Raw genomic sequence first — 24,399 nt, 5'->3', positions numbered from 1 at the left:
TAACTATTTAGCACATAATGGCGCATACTCATACACTGTACACTATCATTACACTTTTGCTTTCAATGATTTCATTGCCCTGCATGACTCTGTTCATCACTGCATGATGCATTGTTTCCAGTGATTTGGTGACATAAGAGTTATTCCAGTGTTTAAAGGCTTCTTATAAGTTCCTTGCTCAAGGGCGTCCGCAGAATTTTTTGCAGGGGGGGGCCCCATTGGTTGTTGGCGCCGGAGGGGGGGGGGGGGGGGGGGGGGCATGTTCGTAGCAAAAAGGCACTATTTGCGGTATGAATTTATTTATTTATATATAAATAAAAAATAAGTGAAATACACACATGAAATAAAAATTACAAACAGCAAATTAAAGTGTGGCTAGGAGAGATACATTGCAGTTTATCAACGAAGAAACAATTAAAATTAATCAAAAATCCAAAAATATACTGTCACTTCGTGGAGAAGAGGGCTCAGTATTGCTGCATACGGGTTCTCGACTCACCCGGATTGATGACCAGCACACAGCACAATATGGTCACAAACACGCAACTACAGTCACTCAGTCAGTCTTCCTTGAACAGCAACTGTAGACTCCACGGATTTTTCTGGGCGAATTGCGTGATTACAGGGGTGATAAATTCATTTCTGTGCTTCATTACACGCTCTCGGTGCACACTCGTCACACACATTGATTGGAAAAACGGTTGAACGCGCACGTTGAAAACAAAAGATGTCTATACATACAACGAAAACTTATTTACAAGATAAATGCACGCTCGCAGCTTCATACACCTCGCTCCATCTTCCTCGCGCATCCGCACAGTCGAGCAACCGCACGCACACTGCTCGCCGCTCGTAGTTTTCTCGTCCACTGTATTGGTTGTTCTCAGCTTCGTTGACAAACGGCCACTAAAAACACCGAAGCACAAATACAGAGGCGCGCACACGTGCAAGGGCTTACTTCCGTGCGACTTCCAAGGGGAAGGGACACTCGCCACTCCGGTAGGAAAATTTGTTTTGTGTGTTTTTATGGGGTTCAGAGCCCCAAAACGACTCAGGTTATGAGGAACGGAGTAGTACAGAGCTCCGGATAATGTCGACCACCTGGGTCTCTTTACCGGGCACTGACATCGCACAGTACACGGGCGCTGTTGTCATTTGAGGCCCAGCCAGAGGTGACAGGCGAGCCAGGCAGGCGCCATCGGGCTGCGTTGACCAAAGGCGCTGGTTTTCGGAGAAGACGCAAGGGACGCTGGTGTGGGGGCGCCTCTGGAGACTGCGTCGCCGTGAACAAAAGATGCTAATCTCCTTTGCCGAAGATTCTGATAGCGGCGCTTCTACCGCACTGCGCTCTCCCGTGGATCGGAGGCACAGCGAGCGGCGGCGGCGCCAACTGATCGCCCGCTTGCCCATGAGCAGCCCGACAAAGCGGGGGTGGACACGGCTGATTTGTCTTTCCCTCCTGAAGAATTCATCGGTGGCCGGCATAACGAAGGCGAAAACAAGATGCACTGTGCACTGTCTGCCTCCGTGTCGCTATCTGTCTAGAGATCAAAGAAACAGGCACCCATTTCAAGACGGCTTGAAACACATGCTCGCCGGTGCCGCTGTATGTCTGCAACAGGTCGGCCTTCAACAGAGCTAACGATGGCGTGGTTTGAAAACGGCATAAAGACGCGTGCCCGGACGCGGCATTTCGCAGATGTGACCCAAAGCGTGGAAGCGGAGCTGCTTTTACCATTTTGGCTGAGCCCACCACGGCCGCTGGCGTGCGGCCATCACTCACGGTTCGAGGGAGTGATTTTCCAGGGGGGTGCAGCCGCCCCCCCTTGCCCCCCCCTCCGGACGCCCATGTCCTTGCTACCTCCCAGGTAGCACCGAACATTAGAACAGTGTTATAAAAATGTTATATAAGTTGGAGTAATGTTACATGTTGCATAGTAACTTTACATTAACATTAAAAATTAACATATAACATTATGAGTTACATACGAAACATTACTTTCACATTGTAAACAAACGTTGTTTTAATATAATCTTCTAAATTTTATTATAATGTTAGAGTCGCAACTATAAAACAACATTGCAAAAATATTTCGAGCACGGATTTCCAGACATTTTCCCACTGTTCTTAGAGTAAAGACGTTTTTCAACTAACAGTACCTTGTAACCACATCTCTTAGATAGTACTCGCCATAGATTACATGAAGAGCCCCATTATTAGCAGACGAGCACCATAGCCACTGAGCCACCACGGCGGCCGTTTGGAGGTGAGTTAATACGAGTTGCTGTGCTGTAGTGTAGCGGAGAAGGTGTCGCTCTAGTTGTTGGTTCTTGCAAAGTGTTGTAAGTTGTGTGCCGTCACCACTGGCAGGCCTGCATGCCTGTATGCGGGGCTGCTTTACCATTTTCGAGAAAGTTCCATTTATGTTGTTTACATGTTTCATGAATGTTTGGGGAAGGTTATTCGAACATTTATATGTAACATTACAAAAATATTAGAAAAAAAGGACATTAAGGACATTCAAATAACATTTGAGCGTAACAAAAATGTAACATTATCGCAATGTTTCGGTGCTACCTGGGTTGTAGCTGTTTCTTTTGCTCAGTGCAGTAGTACGAGAGATTATTTGTTAGGCAGACCAGTGCAAAAACAGAGAATGCTCAAGTCCGCACCAGTCCTGTTGTTGACGAACTACACCTGAAGCAAATTCTCTTAAAGAGGTCCCATATACAGCTGGGAAGTTATCAGACACAACAAGTAGACTTTGCAGCCGTAAAAATCTCCATGAAGTTACAGAGTCCTACAAAATGAGTAGCACTCACGAACAGTGTACAAAAGTAAGGTCTCCTTCTGTAAATTGCCATGGAAAAGGGCACCATCCGCAGCCCTTCTAAACACAGTGGTGCTCCCAGATGTGCTACTCGAGGAAAGAACAATTTGGAAGACAAAACAACGGAAGATAATTGAAGTTGAAGTATGAAAGAATCAATTTTGGAGAAATGCCAAAAGTTAAATAGTGCCAGCTTAATTTCTTCACTCTCGTTCATTATTTAAGAAGTTTTTCAGGATGATATGCTTCTTTGGTGCCTTTAATCACCGCAGCGTTTTTCACATTTGGCAGAGGGGCAGTTCAGGTCCCAGAAACCGGTCTTAAATTCATAGTACATTTTTATTAAGAGATTGCTGTAGGGAGGACACATAATCTACAAAGACAGCATAAATGGCAGAGTAAATAAAAAACCAAACTTCCTAAGAAATGCATGGTTAAATAACAGCATCAATAAGACTTGTAAAATGCGCAACAGGTTGGTTTGGTTTTATGGGGTTTAACATCACAAAGCAACTCAGGCTTTGAGGGGCATTGTGGAAGTCTCCAGAAAATTTCGATCACCTTGGTTTCTTGAATGACCTTTAACACAGGCATCTAGCATTTCACCTCCATTAAAATGTGACTGAAATGGCCAGGATTGGACCCGTGTTTTTCTAGTCACCAGATGAGCGCCATAACCACTGAGCCACCACAGCAGTGGCTCAACAGAAGAATACAAAGAATCATTAGCAGACTAGTTACAGCATCTTGGAATAACAACCAGTTTTAGATAATAAGTGGTACACAATTCCCACACTTAACAGAATAAAAAAATCGCAGTTGGAACAGGACAGTTGAAGCAAGAACTGCGATAAGCTCAAGCAACACAGAGCATGTCAATGATTCTGTCATTACCACACACCTATGCAAGAGTTTCAGAATTTTTTCAAATTTCTGCCAGCATGTGGCGTGCGAAAATTATGCGCGGCGCAATCCTTGACATCACTAAAAGCCAAGAATAGCCAGCACCGCCTGTTCGCACTTCTTATTTTATCCTGTTGGCCAATTATGTGCAATGTTTGAATCAGAAGGTATCGATCCTCTCTGTTTCTGCGCTCGTGTTTGCTAGTTCACTACTATCATCCCTTAAGGATACGTGAGCTGTACTGCCCTCTTTAAACTGAAAGTGGAAGGACATCGTGAAAGAAGATTTTTATGATTTATGGGGGGTTTTAATGTCCCAATGCAACTCAGGCTATGAGGGACGTCGTAGTGAAGGGCTCCAGAAATTTCGACGACCTGGGGCTGTTTAACATGCACTGACATCGCACAGTACATGGACCTCTAGAATTTCGCCTCCATCGAAATTCGACCGTTGTGGCCAGGATCGAGCCCACGCCTTTTGGGTCAGCTGCTGAGCGCCATAACCACTGAGCTACCGCGGCGACGAAAATAAAAAAAGAGCACCTGGATGAAATTTGGGGCTGATGAAAAATGTGCACCACCAGAAAACACAGACTGGTCAGCTGAAGAGAGCATCCCTCGTGGAAGTGTGTCGCTGGGTCCTCGAAGCGTGGGCCGCGGTTTCCTTCAAGACTGCAGGCATAGCTTTAAAGTCATTGGAATCTCCTACAAGCTGGGTGGGACGGAGGATGACCTGATCTTGGACAGAGATGCGTTTGAGGTCCCCACGAGTTCGGAGGAGGAAAGCTAAGGTAAGCGTTCTAGCAAGCTCGTGAAAGTGACAAACTTTTTTTTCTTCTCTTCTGCCAACATGAGCAAGTACTTTAGTTTCAATAAAGGCAAGTACCACCCAAATTTTTTTGTTGTCTTTTTCTCCGTATAATGGCCACATCCCCAATTTTGACCCGAAATGTTAGAAAAAAACCTCCGGTCATTACACGCGAGTATACGGCATTCAGCTTATAAGGGCAAACCATGCAATTTTTATTCTCTTGAAGCAACTCTTCTAACAAGTGGTCAAGTTATGTGAAACTATATGCTAATCTTACAATCACACTAACCTCTGCAGGATCAACAATACAGTGCATAACTATATAAAAACAAGAAAGATCTATACAAAAAAAGGTCTGAACTAAACAAAAATGCATGGTAGAAAAATTAGTAGTGTAAAGATCTACAAAGGTCTTGCGTGTACATGCACTTTGGAGGACACACTGCTTTTGCTCCATCACAACGTTTTGCTAAAAATTGTTGGGCGCCACAATTTCTACGATGGAATGCAACAGCGTCCTGTCCAAAACTCTATTTGTGACTAGGCTTTCCAAGCTTCCATAAAAATTACACCCTCAGCGACAACAATCCTTCAGTAAAAAGCTACCCTCAGTGTCCAAGCTGGAGATGATATTCTTTGTAGCATTACTATGCTGGGCGTTCAACGATGATCCGCAATAAAAAACAAGGTCATCCCAAAAGTCACCACGTGACCCATATCGCACTTGTTCCAGGAATGTCGTAACCACCGATGCAGCAGTGCTGTTTTTCACTTGTCCTAGTGCAATCCAGACATCAGCCACATGCTTCCAGTCCCAAGCTCCTGCTGGGCTCATCCTGCATAAAGACATTCACGTCCATACCACAGAGTTAGGAAGAGCACTTTGTGCTTGCAAAGCATTTTTACTTGGTCCTTTTCTCGGCAAGCACTAAGAATAGGAGTGTAGTGGCCGTATTCCCAAGCTGAAGCATCATTCAAGAAATGTGGGAACCACCATGGCTGCATTCTTGATCACATCATGTTAATTTCAAGTATTGCCTCATCGTTGTAAGCAGGAGTTGTCGACAGAAATGTCACGCTTTTCAATTGGTCGAAATGGTTGTAACGTCACAGTGCGCAAATTTCAAACGGGGCAAATTGTACTTTGGCTAGTAACCATGCAACCAATAAACGGGATGGTGTAGTGATGCCCTATGTAAGTGGGTCTGAGTTAGTTAATTACTGAATTAACCAATGAGCCTAATTAACCGTTCTAGCCAGACTACAAAGATAAATAAAACCGAGTACGAAACTGGTCGAGTTGGGGAATCGAACCAGGGTCTCCGGAGTGCGAGACGAGCACGTTAACCACTCCGCCATGCCAGCTCGATGGTTTGTAATGGACTTAGGCGCGTCTAGTGAATACGGTGTCTTCGTTCACTCTTATCTTCCTCTCTTCCCTTAGGGCGAGGTTCATGTGTCCACCGAGATATGCGAGACAGATACATTTCCTTTTCTCAAAAACCAATTTACCGGCGAGCAAGGCATAGAGCCGAACGGGCGATGGCGTTATGTGGACTCACTGGCAGCGTTCCACTCTTAGAGGCTAAGCTTAACATCTTAACCACACACATCAGTGACACAAGCAGCAACACCGCGCTTAAGGCTTTCACCTCACCGCACTTTAGGTCAACAAAGTGCTGCCCTGAATTTTTGAAACTTTACTTTCGCAACAATTCAGTTGGTATTGTGTTTTACTGGCTGCAAAATGATGCCACTACAGCAGTTATTATGAGCTGCAGGATCAAAATTAATCGTACGAGCTGATGCTATCCAGAACAGTTTAATAACACGTAGTCTATAGCTAATCTTCCTGCAATACATAGTTTGCATTACTATTTTAACCTTTATATAAATGACATTGTTAATATTAACCAGGATGCCAAATTTATCACATACGCAGACAACATCAGCATATTTTTCTCTGGTAATAATATCGACCTACTTATCTCTAATTGTAACGACACAATAGCTCAACTAGAACAATGGCCGTCCTATAATTCTATGACGATTAATGCAAATAAAACAAAAGTGATTATCTTTCGGGCAAAGAATAAGGCACTCCTTCCTCATGCCGATATTATTTTTAACTCTCATCCTGTTGACATTGTTGACCATTTCAAAAGCCTTGGTTTGACATTTACTGCTCACATGTCCTGGGAAACTCATGTGAACTTACTAGTGACAAATTTAGCTCGGATAACTAAAATAATTGGTCGTCTCAGATACATTCTTTCTACAAAACTTAAATTATCGGTTTATAATTAGCTTTTTCATTCACATGTTAACTATTGCCAACTTGTCTGGAGTACAACTACATTCTCCAACCTACAAAAAATTTATGTCATACAGAAGTGATGCCTACGTCATGTGTACAACGGTGGTTATAATGCTACAACTGCACGTTTTTTTCATACAACCCATGTTATTACGGCTCATAAACTATATCTCTACCGTTAGAGTACAAGATTTAAATATGAAGTCAGATATAATATACATAACCTTGGTACTCTGGCATATTTAAAAAAGAATGAGCAATATTATGCTACAAGATGTGGAGAATATTGGAAAATCAGTGCACCCGTTTGAACTCTGACATGGAACGCCTATGTTATTCTTTACCATCACTGTTAAACCATTATCTATCTACTAACTTTGATTTATTTATTTGCTCCACTGCTAAGCTTCGATCTATATTTACTGAGGATGAATAACTGATTTTACTTATCCTAGGATTTCATTTTTCGGGCTACTCTGTTTTACTTTTGTTCTGCACTGATCAAGTATTTTCATTTTCTTTTGTTTGACTGTATGAATTCATTGCCGCCTATTGATGGCTTTTTTTCTGTCGTCTTCCATCTGCATACTGTACATGGTGGAAATAAAATCTTCTTCTTCTTTTTCTCCGTGAATGAAAATGACATTCCATTCTTAGAAAAAGGAGCACAGTTTAAATCTACCACAACAAGATGTCTCTGAGAATCAGTTTTCATTATAAGAAAGTGCTATTGACGCTACATCACTGACCTGTAAAAAGTGCGTGTTTAAAAAAAAATGAACAGACGATCAATGCTATTCATGTGGTAGAGTATACGTTATAATAAGGCACACTGTGTACATGGTGTTCTCCACTCACCATGCATCCTTAGGGAAACCCACACACCTGGCAGTGGGGATGTCTTCCCCTCCACATACAGCCTTTTCCCACTAGGCTCCCACAGAGTCCTCCTCCTCTACCCTCCCTCCCCCTCTTCACTCTTCTCTACTCGGCTGCTGCGCCTCATCCTCTTCACACTCGACTCCACGGCCTCAATCCCATACTATTGGACAAATTTTGCAAAGATAGCAGTAGTAATGCGCGTGCATTAAAAAATGTGTGCGCTATTTCGATTCATCCGTTTTCACTATAAAAAATTAACTTGCCTTTTTGGTTTGTTCATTAAATGTAAAAGCAATCCCTTGAAATCTTTGCATATGCACAAAATGAAAACACAGCTCCAACACTTAGCAGAGAAATGGCAGTGTGTGTGCAGTGTGCGTGCCCTCACATGCCAGTGTGTGTGTGCGTGTGTTTGACTGCATATGCTATGGAACTAGTTTGGTTTACGGTTTATGGGGGCTTAATGTCCCAAAGCGACTCAGGCTATGAGGGATGTCGTAGTGGAGGGCTCCGGAAATTTCGACCACCTGGGGTTCTTTAACGTGCACTGACATCGCACAGTACACGGGCCTCTAGAATTTCGCCTCCATCGAAATTCGACTGCTGCAGTCAGGATAGAACCCGTGTCTTTCGGGTCAGCAGCTGAGCGCCATAATCACTGAGCCACTGCGGCGGCTGCTATGAAACTAGTACAAGCACCAGAGCAACAGCTCAAATATAACTGCTCACACTGAACTAGACAGAAATGAAAGAAAAAGAAACATTGTTACATCTTCAAGCAAAAATGACGTACACGGCCCGACAACTTTGCCAGTGACTTTGATGTGCGTTTGTTATGACAGGCGACTTCAGTAAAACGTGCAGAAGTTCATTGTGGGCTGGTGCAAAGCTCAGAATCGTGAAACCAAAACTAAGCGGTCGGGTGGGCTGTTTTCGGACAGGTGGCCAAGGGGCCGTCCATTCGTCGTCACAGTTTGCCGCTGCACACCATTGTCAGAGGTGCACAGGTCACGAGCGACTCTGCAGCATGAAATTCAGGTTCTTAGCAGGGCCATTTCGACAATCTCTTGCCGTGCCAGTCATACCTGAATGCGGCCTCCCTTCGGGAGCCTGTCGTATTTACCGGAGTGACCCCCCTAGCGTCCGAACTGGCGTCCATTGGCTGGGACCGAGCCAGCAGTTCAAATTATCTGGATTTCTAAATTAGTGGGTTGAATTAATGGCCTTTTATTATGCGATACGATGATGTCCCAATGCACAGTGAAAGAGCCAGCACACAAGTACTACTCAGAAACGTGTGCGGTCAGAAACGTGTGCTACCAAGCTCAATCTGCCATTACTTTTTACCAATTTGAGAATAACACAGTTTTCTCTCAAAATTACTTTCTCACGCGTCCTGTACATTTTGTAGCAATAGGATGTAACTAATGATTATAAAAGTGTGTTCTGCAGCGTGAGCATTGCTCTAAGTGATTGCATATGTTTTCTCTTTCTCTCTACATACCGTATTTACTCACGTAATGAACCCACTCGCATGAACTGAACTCCCACTTGTGTTGTTCAGGATTCACTTAGCGCCCAAGAAGCAAAAAAAAGTGCAGTAAGATCTCTGATGACCTGTCAGGTGTTTTAGGTGCACCACATCATACTATACGCTGAAAAGCTCACATCTCTTTGACCAACCTTGTGAGGACCCACTCATCTGCACCTGCAGTGAAATATGGTTCCATGCTTTCAGCATGGGCTTGCAGCCTCTGTAGCAAGCACTGCAGAAAGCCAGGGCTCTTGCAGGCCGCCTGACACAACAGGCCACTCTCCTGTGCCCACACTGATGCCGCAATCCGCTCGTCACCTGCAGCAAGCCTCTGAGAAAGCCACCCAGCAGTGTGACACGACAGTGCATGATATACGCTGTCCTCACAGCTGACGATTCTCAGCAGCAGCTCCTGAAAAAATAAATCGGGAAATGTGAAAAAATGTGAGCATCTCAATTTTAGCTTACTCACATTAAACTGGTTTAAAACAGGTCTGCAAGCATTTTTTCAGTCTTTAAGCTGTAAAAAATTAGAGGCCCTTCTTCTGCCACATGACATCTTGGTAAATTTAAAATGTCCATGACTGACATGTTTGCATCCTGCTAAAACTCTTCTGTAGTTACCTGTAAACCATCAACAAAGGGTCTGTATATCTAGCTATCTTTCTGACACAAAAATTCTTTAAATTGGCATTTTCCAAGGTTCTATTTAGAGACCTTTTTATTCTTGATCTACATAAATGACTTACTGCACTGCGTTTCCCAATGTACATACTGAATGCCTCTTACATGTCGATGATGCCACCATCCTAGCTGCTCATCATAGCCTAGATCACCTCGCCGCGATCCTTAACCGAGATATTTTTAATGTTTCTTCATGATGTGAAAAGAACAAGCTATTCATTATTCCTACTAAGACTCATTTTATAGCATTCCATTTAAAACCAGCACCGCTTCAACTATCCCTCTAATTTACACTAATATACATCTCATATCTCCAGTCAACCACTGTTCTTTTTTGGGTGTTGAGTTTGACGACCATTTAAAATCCACCTCTCATGCACATCTACTTTAAAATAAAATATACAGGATAAACATTCCCCTAAAACCTGACAGTTATTTCAATCTACACACACTAATTACTCTCCGTTTTGTCTTTATCCAATGTTATTTAAATTATTGTAATGCCTCACAATCTGACGTACGCAACTCACATCATTTCACGCAACTCACATCACTTGCAAAATCAAGCGCCCCAAATCACTTCTCCCAGTCACTGAGATACTGAATGAACCCCATTGTACTTGTCTTTAAATATTTAACCCATAAAAAGACCAAATTCGATAAACCGCGGCCGGATTCACTTACAATGTTATTCATGACAGCAGGCTTCTTCGCCACATTCATTGTTGCCAGAGAGTTAATCCTAACAGAACCAGATTCGCACACCATATTAAAATTTTAGCTAATTACGGCACACAGTCAGTTTCGCACTGATTGCAGTGAAGAAAAGGTTTAAACACCTAAACGGTCTGTACTCAACGATGCAGTGAATAACTAAAAAAAAAAAGAGGAATGGTACGCATAGTACACTATGAGCAACCTTTTCCACCAGTTGCCTCAACACCAAGCATGACCTGTCCAAAACACATAACCATCTAGGTCAAGCCACCATTTCACTATTACAAATATCAAACTATACGACTGGCCCCAGAATTGATGCTCTTACAGGCGATGTCCGTGCCAACATGTCAAGCTGTGCCTCCAAGTCATTCCTGGAAAAAGAATGGAAAGGAAAAACTGCAACAGAAGTTCAGAGTAAACCAATAAAGGACACCTCATAACTGGCCTCATAACTCATCTCACAGCCAGACATGCAAAAGGTTAAATAACCAGCAAAAACATTCAAACCACTTGTTTTTACTTGCCCTTGTATTTCATGAACACAGCAGCAGCAAAAGATGGCAACAGTTTTTGTAACTAAAGAAAGCCCACAGGAGTTGTGATTTTTTAACTGTATCGCTTATGAGGTTGACTGTATCTTGGCACAGAAAACTTGAAAATGGAGAAATAGGCAACACATCACCGTAACCGTGTTTGCTGTAAACTCTGCACTGTCCTCAACCAAATGAGGTATAGTGGTGGTTGCTTTCCTGTTAAGTTTCAAATGTATTTATGTATACAAACATACGAACAAGCAAGTGAGTGTTAGATAGTGCTCCTAACCCCAGTTTGTCACACAGAAACCAAATTCACCAAGTAGAGCATGGTAGTTAAGAGCAGGCAACTCGCTGAAACCATCTGCATACTTCCTCCACAATTTTTTTCTTCACAGTACTCATTTCAGAGTATTCTTTGCCATGGCTTTAATTGAAGACGTATTGCATGTTACAATTCTTTTTGGACACCACGTCCGAAAACAAAGATGAGATAAAGACATGACAAAATGCAAGGCAATTGTTCACCGCCATTACAAATGCTCAAAACTAAGTCCAAGGAAGCAAAGGATTGATTGGTTATTTACTCAAAGCAGACAATATAAGCAACTTTCAATTTTGTGCTAAGAAACTAGATAGTACTACCACATCTCTCATCACTTTGTACAGTATTGTGACGGTCTAAGAACCATCTTGTGGTGGCACATTCACAAAGTACTTCTAGAGCTTGAAGAAAACTGCTTTCAAACATCTAAGTTTTTGGCTAGTCTATTTTTGCAAACAGTACAAACATCACAGTCTAGCATTAATATAATTAATATACACTGCTGGGCGAGTTGGTGATCTAACATTGGTAACCTTGGTAAGCTAACACTGACTTAATGTTGCGCTGTTTTCTTTCACAATTGCAGTCCAAGCAGGTGCGTTTTCTTCAGCACACATAACTAGTGAGCAGCTGAATTTCAGTTGTACAATTGCTGATGTAGACCTACAATGCAGTCGATGGAGTCGAGTTTCAAAGATGGCAACCAGAGAAGACTGGGGGATCTTTCTGAATGCACACAATAAACAAAACTGAATGCATACAACACAACCTTTGCATAGGAAAAGTCAAGACCCTCTTGAACCTATGCTAACGGACACAAGCTTTTACACAATAAACTTTTAGAGTTACTGTGCAAAAAAGCGGCGTTCTACATGTAATGCACTAGGCATATATGGGTTAACTGGATTTCCGAATTGACCAAGTAGAACAAAAAATGGTACCCAGAAAAAAAATTTAGTTGCAGGAACGAGCTACCTTCATTAGACAAACTTTCCAATTACTATATACTGCCGCATTAAAGTCGAGCTCCAAAATCGTAGCCCTTGCTAGCCAATAACAGGTTGACTCCATATGCAAACCGACACTGAGCACTTTAGACAACAGTGTAGCACACTGGAGGTGTGCGTTGCTTACCCAGAGAGTGTAAGCAGCTTTGTCATGTGTGCTTTAAGTGTTGTGCCATACTGAGTCTGGCTCTGCTTCTCTTTACTGACCACATCCTTCAGAACTGAGTTAATTACAAGAACTTCACACACCACCTGAAATCCAGCAAGAAGCATACAGCTTATAACAATTATTCAACAAAAAGTTGAGAAAGAATACAACAAAGCTGAAAAAAAAAGTCAGAGGCAACTGATTAGATTTAATGGCATGAACCGTAACAGAAGAGAAAGAATTAAAACTTTTGCACAGAAGTTCCGACACACGAAATATAAAAAGTGTAAAAACACTGTTCTTAAACAGAATCCTGCCCCTTGTCACCAGACATTTTGTCAGTAAATAGCACAGACATGGCATGTGTGCCATTTAAAAACATTACAAACAGAAATTTGCACCTGTTGCTTAACGTGCCACTATTTTGCAAAGTGGCAGAGCAAATGGTACAGAAATTACCACAAATCAGTAAAATTTAGTGCACAGACCAGACAAGGGCTCCGACTTGCTGTCTGCCGCCAATAAAAGCAGCAGATTTTAGAAACCGAAAAATTGCGTAGGCTAGACTTAGATTAAAACTTTAATATTTTCCAAAGGCACTTACTTATTCCAGATCTCTGGCTTTTCAATCAAACAAAATGTTTACATAACTGCAACCAAGACTGCATGTCGGTCATCATTTCGTAGCATACTGCCAAAAAAATCAAGTTCTGAAGGCAGCAGGAAAAGCCTGATGGTCAAAGCTAGTACACACACACACTTCTTTATCAGCCATTTCCGCCTTCGTTCTCACTCAAGACAGGATTTTAAGTGCATTGTAATAAATGGCAATACACAGGATGGGACATAGAAGGTGACAGGACATAGTATAAGCACAGTTGTGTGCAGAAGTTTTCAAACAGCAAAACTAAAGAAAAGACAATTCCTCACAGCCTCAAGCACCAGAATTAAGTCGGGAATTAAGTGATGAACTTTGTATCAGTGTCCGAAACATAAGCAGTGCACCTTTCAATTCCAGCTTCTCTGTGCCTTATGTGAGCACCTGCAAGCTGCTCACAATGGCATCAAAGGTAATTGTACTGGCTGTCTGCTGGTCCCTTTCATCTTGGGAAGCTGTATTTGTACTGTAACAGGCTACCTCCTGGGTTAGAGAGTTGAACTACAGGCGAAAAGAAGCTGGACAGAAAATGGAGATACCAACTAGCTCAAAACAAGCTGTTATCAAAACTTGTTTCATTTTTTTTCGTTTTTGTATCCGCCTTTGTTTATGCCACATGTTTGTTTCCAAGTGGATGTAACTCAAAGCTTGACATATGACAACGCGAAGCTCTAAACAACTGGCTTTTAAGCAAAATAGTTCTTTTGTTCTCCACAACGGCTGCAATGCAGGATATGTCAGTCTGCGAACCTTTCCTCTATTTGTGCTGACTGCATTAAATTTTGTATGGCTAAATTTGGTATGAGCTACCTGCTTCCTGAGAACAGCTACCTCGCCCTCCGGTGTAATACCGTGGAGCTTTGCCTACAATAAGAAAATTTTTATTCAGAGAAAAAAACTTTCCCAGGGCGCAGGCGCAACCGCTGCATGCATACCTCTAGCCAAGGTTCTTCGATCAGCTGTGAATTCAAGATGATCTGTACGGTTCCTTCTCTCAACGCAGGACATTGCAAAAGCTCCTGCAATGTGAGACAACCCAATCTTAGCTTTTATTTCCTTTTCACAGACGTTGCAACACTCACCGCTACTAGTAACTGCGAAGAAACCTTCAGGTCATCGAAAGCGATGACCCTCCGACCAGCGGTCAATTTGTTCATGTCTTTTAACAACATTGCTACATCACTGGCATAGCCTTTTGAAATGGCTTCGTTGTACACCTGCAAGCGAAACGTCATTTCGTGGTGTCAAAGAAACGCGCTAGTTCCGCGATGCTGACAACTAGAGTCACCTTCTCACAGTACTTGGCCCACTGAATGCTTCTTTCGAATGAGTTTCGAGTCCAAAGAGGCTCCTTGTGCGCAGCGTTAAGAACAACGTGAAAAAAGTAGTATAAATTTCTAGCCACAGCTTCCATCTGGATAAAAACCTCAGGCAAAAGTTACACGCAAGGAAGCAACAAGAACGATTAATTTTTAGCGCGCATGTCGGGTTTAGCGCTCTTGATGTTGATTGCGACAGCGACACTGGAAAACCAGTTCGGGAAATATATATGCATCGTCTTTTTAGAAGCATTGCCTAAAAATTTTTTTGCTCTTGTATTATAATCAGTTTTAGTAAAAATCAAGCGAATTTAATTATTTTACGGTTGAGTATTACCATACAAAAGGCTGTCATATGCACGCACGTTTCAGTTTCGTCTGCTAGCGGTTCGAGAGGAGGTTGAATACATACGTCGGGAAAGGTAAAGTTCAAAAGCGGCAGTTTATCTGTAATTTTGATAACGCACACGTATGGTAAATTTAGCTGCAAGCAGTGCATGACGTGGTCGACCAACATAGCATAGTAAAGCAGCAATTTGCGAACGGAAAGTACATTTGTGCAAGCTTGTGGAGTACTACCTGCAAACCTCAGGCGCGCTGTGCAGAGTGTAGTGCATAGCGTTTTAAATACGTGCTGTGACAACAACTTTAACCGCTTTAAAAGCTATTTCCTTCACCCCCATGCAGGAATGGGACATTAACGCGGTCTGTGAATTACTTACCAGTTTTAAACAACCGCCGCGTTCCGAGAGACGTGTGTTCCAAAAACGCACATCACGTATGAGTGATACGACAGTGAGCAAGCAAGCAGTCTTTAATTTATAATTTTTAATTTCGATACCGCCGCAAAAAAAAAAAGATTGACAGGACGGTCATGAAACCTGATGAGAGGAAGCTTCGATAGCAGTTGCATTTACCCTCGATGACTACTTTGATGCTTTTACTCTAATGAATGTCTTAACTGGGTGGGTAAAGGCAAGGTGGAGGTGAGGTGGGCGAATGAGTCGAGTGTGACAGTGGGTGGGGGTGATTTGAGGAGGTGGATATAATTGTGCTTCTGAGTGCAGCTGGCTTTCTCAGAGCCTTTGAGTTCGATTTCGCCGTCGCTTTTCGTTTCGATGCATCAGTGGGTGTAGATTTTGTGGAGGGTAGAGTTGGGTGGGTGAGCATCCCCTAGCTAGAGGGGGTACTTGTGGTGGTAAGGTGGCTGTTGGAGGTACTTCTGAAAGATGGAAACTTCACTTACCGAGGCTTCACACAAATAACGCCACCATTTTCACCAAAGTAAAATTGAAAATTCTCAGCTATGTGCTCCAGCTGGAGCTTTTATCTTGAATGAAGTATTAACCACTGCTTACCAACTGGAAAGTACAATTGGAAACTTTCCAATTGCTGGCAACTCAGGGATGAGATTTCAACGCTTCAATGGAAATCAGAGGCGACACTTCAATGTGATCAGTACATCCACACAGTGCACTTTTTCTTCAAACTTTCAATGCATTTATGGGACTCTCATGCCCGTTGAGTGAAGTTATCTCATTTGATTATGGCCGCACTCACATAGCAAATGATGAAAACAATTTAGCAGATTAAGCTTTTAATACATGCGCGTACATGCCAGATAGTTGTTCGATATGTCGAGAACAATACACACGTACCAGTAAAAAAAATTAGGCGCGATCAATTACATTGGTGCGGAGGAAATGCGAGAGCATTCTTTACTACTTACTTTCTTTATGCTATCGTTCTCCCGCCTGGAGCATGAACTTTACCACTATGGCTACTACTGCTACTTGTACTTTCATTAAGCCACAATCATCACTAGAACTTAATCCCCCTACTAGCCTTTGAAACTATCGGTCCAAACAGTGTTATACATTTTTCTTGTTTTAAAAGTTTCTCCTTAAAAAAAAAAAAAAATCACTATCACCTGTCATGAAGCGTCCTTACCAAGTAACTATCGCCTGTGTTTCCTTAGAGCTGGTGTTTCGTTTCAGCTAGTGTTATAGCAGGTGGCAGGAGGAGATATGGCACGTGGAGGCTTACACACACATTCCTACGCCGGACAGCGAAGCCGGATAGTTTTCACTGTTGTGGTTTTCCTAATGCTCTTGCATTAAGAAAAGCATTGGCTTCCTAATGGAATTCTTGACTGGGACTTGCAGCTGGAATGTCAATTTTAAGGTACCGTGGGTTACAATTGAAAAGTTAGAAGTCAGATCCTGATTATACCTATTCAGAAACAATGGGCAGAAGATTGGTTAGCGACTGCGTGGCACCTTTTCCACGAGTTCCATCCCAAAGAAATCCAAGCAACTGGCTGAGGGATTAGAGGGATTATTCCTCTCAGTACCTGGTCGGCTGAATACCAAAAGCCAGTTGGATTCACCCACTGGAAAAGAAGTGTCCAATAGAAGTCTGTAAATCCAACTAAGGCCCACAGTTTACGTTCGACAAACCGAATGGAAAGCTCAAATGGAAATCAGTTGGAAGTTCTGAAGTTTACCGGAACGCCCAACAGGACCCAATAGTCTTTTTTTACCCACATTCGGAACGTTCTTACATCATCTCGTGCTCCATTCCAGATAGAAAAGCCATCCTTGCCACCAAATAAAACAAATGCTTGCTTTAAACTACGATAGATATGATTAATGTTAGTTTTATTTTCTGCTAGTCTTTTTTCCCCAATCGGATTCCATAAAAATTCAATACATAATCAAAACAGATTTAAATTAAGAACAGGCTTCAACTTGGTACCGTTTAGAACCACAAACAATGAGCATGTCCTCCTTGATTCCATTGCATGTGTGAAAAAAAAAAAAAAAAGCTGCAGCACACCACAATGTACTGTAATGTAAGTTTGGTTCAGTGTATTACTTCCAAACAGAGTTACTCTTCAGTAGCTTACTGCACTATATAGTTTTGCTGGCAGCCCTAATTTCTTCTTAATTTGGGTTTATTACTACAGGTTTCATCATGGACGTGTATGAAGAAGAGTTTGGTGACCTTCTACATCCCCGGAGACCAACAGCCTATGAGCAGTTTTATGCAAGAACCATAAGGAAATTGGTCACCAAATATCACTTTCTCCCAGCAGAGCTCATTCAGTGCAGAATGCAGAGCATGTGGAATAGGCTTCTGGCAAGAAACCCTCTCTTACGGTATGTGAAGCTTGTTCAATAGCATGTTTGTATTTCTGAATGCATTACTGAGCGAATGAAAAATCTCCATTGCAGAAAAGCACCACTGTCACAACAGTTAATATATACGTCAGCGATCAATCACAGGCTGCCAAATAAAATATACCGAAGCAGCAGGAGCTAAATGTCACATTTATTCGAACGTAGGCTCACCTTTATTTTTAGAAATATTCTCTCAAACAAGGAGGGTCAATTGATAATAACACGGCAGAGTTGGCTTAAACTGTCATCAAAGAGCATCTTCCTGTCACTGCAACTTAATGTGACCTAATTCATCTCGTTGCAATATTGCTGCACCAATAAATTATGCTTTTGCAATCTCCTTCACCACGCCTCCTTTTTCGGTGAAGGCTAGGGGTTTGCCTATCTCACAACAGTGAGATAGGCACAAGGGCTCAAACAGATCTGTTTAGGCAGCCATGCTTTGGTCTAACTATGGTGAAATTAATATATATTTTTTTACACTCGCTTTGCTGCGGTCGATCCACACTCAGGCTTGAACTACACTCGGGTAAATGTGATGATAATTTTAATGCAACAGCGTTGAGGCTCCCGTTCTGCAGAACATCTAGCGTCATCATTGTCGTAGGTGCAAAAAACAGATGAGGTAGGGTGGCCCAGGCGGCCACCCTATCTATGCAGGGTTGCCACTCTATGGACAAGCTGGGGCCGATCACATGGCCTTGTAGTGTCACCACTACCTGCCCACCGTGGCAGGTCGCAGTTAAGCTAACTATTTGTTGCGAGAGGTTGCTCGGGAAGAGCAACCAGAGTCTCACAATCCCCACCGGTGGTAGCACTTGCCACTGAAGAGCAGTGGTGCACCGCTTAACCGCTGCAGCACTGTGCCAGCAAAGGTACCAGGACTCCCGGGAATCTATGCATGTAAAGCAGAAAGTCACCAATTCCGCATATATGGGCATTAACCCATTAATGCTATCGAATTATACTCTTAAGGCAGAGCTCAAGTGTCTCCTCCAATTTTCCCTCACTTGACTGGGTCTGCCACTTACTAATGTTCAATAGACAAATTGAAGTGCTGGTGATTCATACCTACAGTCTCCACCGTGTCTACTAGCGATGACAGGCAATTTTTCTTTTCTGTCGGTTGCTCCTTTTCCTCTCCATGAATTCACCTGCATTGTTTCTTCATGAATATACTTCTTGAAAACTGCTGTTGCTAGTAAGAATCCCAGGTGGTCGAAATTTCTGGAGCCCTTCACTATGGCGTCCCTCATAGCCTGAGTCACTCTGGGACGTTAAATCCCCATAAACCATAAACCAGAATACCAAAACAGTGCCAGAAATTTTCTATGATGTTTTTAGGTATCTCGTGAGCACTTTCATATCAATGCTGCACATGTGATACATTCAACAGTGAGGTGGCTTTAAGGGTGTAGACAAAGCAACTGCATGATTTGCATGTAGCATTCCGAAATCTTCAGAAAAATTCAGAGGTTAGGCATTTGCACAAGTGTGTACAAAGCAAGTGGTTCGTCATATTAGCCTTTAAATTTGCTTTTTCTGTAATTAGCTCCAACATCTAACTGGCAAGGATTACATTCCAGGAGGAAGCATGAGAGTGATGTTGAAGCTACGAGGCTCCTGCTTTTAAAGGGCAAATCAATCAAGACGCGTCAAAGGTAAGCACTGCATCACTGCATTCTCAGATTAGACATTACTCACAAAAATAAAAAAGTGCAAAATAAGACATAACTTCACCAGCGAAAGAACGAGACACGAGGAGAAGAAGAACACAGGACAACATCCAGCATTGTCCTGTGTTCTTCTTCTCCTCGTGTCTCGTTCTTGCGCTGGTGAAGTTATGTCTGATGTACACCAACTAGCCCACATGGCTACCTTGTTGCAAAATAAGGCTCAAGGAAATGACACTACTGTTTTTTTTTTTTTTTTCAGAAAGTTGGCGAGAAACGCTCGAGCAGGTCGTCGCCCATTACGGAGAAGTCAGACAAAAGCAGAATGCCTGACTGACAATGACGAAGATGCTCAAGGTGATCTCTTTCAGACACCGCACTCTGGCTTCAGGCGCAAGAAGAGAACAACCATAGAGGACCGTTACAGGCCACTGGACATCCAAGTCATCAGGACTACTCCACCTCAACCGGTTAACCGCAGGAAAGCATTGCCTGTCCAGAGCAGTGATGAATCATCAGATGGTGCAGAACCTCAACCGGTTATTTGCAGGAAAGCATTGCTGCCTATCCAGAGCAGTGAAGAACCATCAGATGATGCAGAAAAGGATGAACAGGACCTCCCACCAGCAGGTCAAGATAGGACTACTCCAGCTCAACCGGTTAACCGCAGGAAAGCATTGCCTGACCAGAGCAGTGATGAATCATCAGATGGTGCAGAACCTCAACCGGTTATTCGCAGGAAAGCATTGCTGCCTGTCCAGAGCAGTGAAGAACCATCAGATGATGCAGAAAAGGATGAACAGGACCTCCCACCAGCAGGTCAAGATAGGACTACTCCAGCTCAACCGGTTAACCGCAGGAAAGCATTGCGTGACCAGAGCAGTGATGAATCATCAGATGGTGCAGAACCTCAACCGGTTATTCGCAGGAAAGCATTGCTGCCTGTCCAGAGCAGTGAAGAACCATCAGATGATGCAGAAAAGGATGAACAGGACCTCCCACCAGCAGGTCAAGATAGGACTACTCCAGCTCAACCTGTTAACCGCAGGAAAGCATTGCCTGACCAGAGCAGTGATGAATCATCAGATGGTGCAGAACCTCAACCGGTTATTCGCAGGAAAGCATTGCTGCCTGTCCAGAGCAGCGAGGAATCATCAGATGATGCAGAAAAGGATGAAAAGGACTTCCCACCAGCAGGTCAAGATGTGACTGCAAACAGTGATGACAGTACGTCAGAACATCACCAAGCTTCTGATCATGGGGACGACCTAGAGGAGGTAGGAAACAGAAGACTTTTGTCCACATCTAAGCATTCCACAACCAGACATAGCACTTTGGCACGTACAGGTAACACATCTATGATACAGAGCACAGACAACAACAGGTCCAAGACAGCCATGGCCACCACTGAGACTGACAAACTGGATATCGCTAAAACATCTGAACCCACATGCAATACCCGTAATACAGCACGTGGTCGATCATTTGACACACAAGCCAGTGTTAGCAGCTTCCAAAGTTTGGACCATCAAAGGCATGAACGCGTGAAGCCACAACAGGAGGAAAACCATAACACAGACTTACCTGCAAGTGCGGTCACTGGGGCATTTGCATCACAGTTTGAACTGCCTGAAGACTCAAAACTAGATGACGCTGCTACCTTTCAGCCCACAGCAGACAAGAAAAAGTCCGTGCACTTTCTCTCACAGACAACATTGTCAATCTCTCCGATAGAAAGTAAGAACGAAAAGAGCAATGTTGAAATACCTGAAACTAGTAGCAGCACTGAAGATGACTGGAACGCAGTATTGCCAGTGCAGGTGAACAAGTCAACACTTCTAACAAGCACTGACTTATCACCAAAGAGCATGCACAAGAAAGTAGCGCCCATAACCAGCTCTTCACAAGAAAACTCACAACAAGTTGCAGGTTACACAGACAAGGAAGTCACCACCGAGCTGTTGGAGACTAAGTGTGAACATGATGAAAGCCAACGAAAGCATGTACACCATGTTCAAAGCAAGCCCAGACAGAACAGAGCCATGCACCCCATGGTAAACACCACCACACTGGTAGTGAAGTGCCCTACACATGATATCAAGCTAGACGAAACAGCAGAGGAAGTGCAACACACAGAACCACACAAAAAAAAAGCTGTGAAGAGCTCGCCTAGCATGATGTTGGAGCAGAAGCTACTCACGACAGCCACTACTGACCAAGTTGTCAGTGGGCCACATGAAGCAGCATGCATATCATCAATGGAGACTAGTGTTGAAGTGCAGAGAAAGTGCACACAGGCGAATGATGACAGGCCACTGAAGAGCTGCTTGAAATCAACAGAGCTCAAGTCAGTGAAAAGCATACAGCCATCAACATCAGATTACGTCAGCGCCAAAAACGACCAAAGAGTGCCCACGTCAACATCCAGTGAACATAGGCGAGGAGAAAGAGCTGCAAAAACAAAGCTGTCACTGAAGTATTTAACGCAGCTTAACAAGAATGATGAGAGACACTCTGAAACTGGTAAAGCGAGGGATGAAAAGTTGGAAAAAGCAAAAGGGCCTGCTTCACTTTTTCAACGTCACATGGAGTCAATGCCAAACATTGATGCTGTCAAGAGTGAACAAGATACACCAAAAAATGTCTTAGCAGGTTCTGATGCACAAAAAAAGCATCAAATACTTGAACGGGCTGTAAAAAAACTTACAGCCACTGACAAGAAATCAGCACAAGTAGCAACAATAGGTGTTGCTCAAGGTAAGGATGATGTACAACAAAAAATTGCAAAAATGCATGAAAAGGTGCCAAAGAAGAAAACAGGCAGTAAAGAAAAATCAGAATTGACCGCAGTAAGCAAGAGCATGGAAAGCAAGAGTGATTCAGCGGTTCGCATAACCAGCTCCAAAGCGCAAAAAGAAGAGCGCAAGAGCTATGAAGCGCAAAAAAAGGAAACACACACCATCAAAGACTCAGGACCAAAGAACGACAAGTGCTCTGCGGAAAGAAACAATACTGAAACAAGTGCACTGGCTGGTTTCACAGCAGCCTTTAAAGATAAAACTAACCACAAGGATGTACCGCAGAAGAAAAGAGGCAGTGATGAAAGACCAGGACCAGCAATTAACATAACCTCTAACGTTCGCAGGACCAAAGCAGAAAAAGAGGCCACAATAGAACCTGCGACCTCTGAAGAACAAAGGAACGATTGTAGAGAGACTCAGAAGGACAAAACAGGCAACGACGCAAGGACTGATACAGTGGCGAGCATGACTTCAGCTGAAGGCAGGAAATATGCCAAGAAGAATGCCACTACCTCAGAAAGCCCGCACCAGATGAAACTACGGGACAGAAAAGCCTCAAGCCCTGCAAAGCAGTCAACACCCAAAGCAAAAGTTCCTCTGCCTGTAAACTCCGACTATGGGGAGGCAGCCATGAAGCTCCCCAATGATGGCAAGGCCATTCAGAAGCAGCAAAATGGCAGGCTTGAGTACAGTCCTGCCAAAGATGTTGACCTGCCTGCGGAACCAAAATACAATGCATTAAGCAAAGATGCTTTTCAAACTCCAAAACCTGTGAAAAAAACAAAACCATCATGCCCACCAACGCCACTCAAGCACAGGGGGATCAAGGAGAACATCCTGGAAGAGTCTGTTCGCCAAAACGATGAGGCTAGACTGTCCCTTGCAGAGGAATTGCAGTGCGATCCCGAGACTCCTTTAGGTTCCATGGCAAGGTTTACAAAACACGTAAGGTTTCAGAGCCATAGGCGAAGTGTGCACTATGAAAACAGTCAAACAATGGAATGGGAAAATGAAGCACAGGAAGAAACAAAGCCCATGAATGAAGAAGGGAAGCAAATTGACATGAAAGGTGTAAAGCACCAGGTGCTGGCTCGTAGCAGCCCAATACCAAAAACCAACACCAAAAAGATGGTCAATGCTACTTATGCTCCCGATACCGACATGAAAAATGCAGGCAGAAAACTTGCTGTAACCTTTTCCAGCCAAAACAGAAACAGCACGAACCCTGTGCTGCGCTCAAATCCACCCGAAAGAGCACAGACCACATTTGAAGAAGAACACCATGGCAGCAGCGATGAGGACATTGAAATGTCCTCAGTAAGAAGCTCAAACGATTATCGTGGTTTGACTCAGCGTCCTAACCAAGAACTGGAAAGACAAAAGATGGTTCGAGATCAGGTGCTAACGAAACGAATGCAACAGCATGCCACAAGTGAAATGGAACTAGATGATGATGATGACCTTTTCCATTTAACACAGAGAATGAGTCAGCTGCAATCAAGCGGTCTTTACTCGCAGAGAGAATTCTATGATGCAACACGTACTGTTGGCAGTGCTTTTGAGAGACAGCCGAGTAGCACATCAGCTCTCATAAGCACAAAACAAAAGCCGGAGACATCAGCTAGTGAGATAGCTGGAATGGAAGAACACGATACAGAGTTCAAAAGGCCAAAGGCAATGAGAGACACCGAAAGTATGCACAGTGTGGTAAGGGAAACGCCGCTCAAACCAGATGATGAAGAAGATGTCTGTTCCATTCTATTCGGTTTAGACGATGACAAAGAAACGGCTGAAAGCGGTGGATCACAAAGCTTCTTCAAGATTAAACTCACACCAACTCCACTCAATTTCCTGAAAAGCCCAGAAGATGGAAACGCATCCAATTCTGATGAGGAACTGTTCCCTTGGCTGGTAGACAAGCCAAAAGCTGGCAAAAACAAAAGGAAAGGCAAACCATTGCCTCGGGATGCTTCTAACTCCCCAGACAGGCCTGGATCCAAGCGGTTATGCCTTCAGCAAGAAGCTTCCTCCTGCCACTTCCAAGGACACGTAAGATCTTTCTGGTTCTCCA

At 43.3% G+C, this 24,399-nt stretch overlaps 2 protein-coding genes across 2 annotated transcripts in view; one reads left to right on the top strand and one right to left on the bottom strand.

Moving 5' to 3' along the window:
* Positions 1–2,491: 2,491 nt before the first annotated feature.
* On the bottom strand, positions 2,492–15,107 carry LOC149372472 (uncharacterized). The gene is made up of 7 exons (XM_089566968.1): positions 14,642–15,107; positions 14,436–14,570; positions 14,289–14,372; positions 12,675–12,799; positions 11,008–11,053; positions 9,428–9,690; positions 2,492–5,381 (listed from the first exon to the last, which is right to left on the bottom strand). Exons 1-7 carry the CDS (start codon positions 14,765–14,767, stop codon positions 5,120–5,122), a joined length of 1,041 nt encoding a protein of 346 aa, XP_089423094.1. The 5' UTR covers positions 14,768–15,107; the 3' UTR covers positions 2,492–5,119.
* The window catches only part of LOC149372471 (uncharacterized), an 11,821-nt gene continuing 2,451 nt past the window's right edge, over positions 15,030–24,399 (top strand). The window contains exons 1-4 of the mRNA XM_089566966.1: positions 15,030–15,094; positions 17,641–17,833; positions 19,441–19,515; positions 19,790–24,377. Of these exons, the coding sequence (XP_089423092.1) occupies positions 17,649–17,833; positions 19,441–19,515; positions 19,790–24,377 (4,848 nt within the window). The 5' untranslated portion in view covers positions 15,030–15,094; positions 17,641–17,648. The remainder of the gene's footprint in view (positions 15,095–17,640; positions 17,834–19,440; positions 19,516–19,789; positions 24,378–24,399) is intronic.

This window comes from Amblyomma mixtum, chromosome 1 (genome assembly GCF_055824585.1).
Source record: "Amblyomma mixtum isolate Tamu chromosome 1, ASM5582458v1, whole genome shotgun sequence".
Taxonomy (NCBI): Eukaryota; Metazoa; Arthropoda; class Arachnida; order Ixodida; family Ixodidae; genus Amblyomma; species Amblyomma mixtum.
The sequence above is the reverse complement of the archived record's forward strand: the minus strand, read 5'-3'. Positions and strand labels throughout refer to the sequence as shown.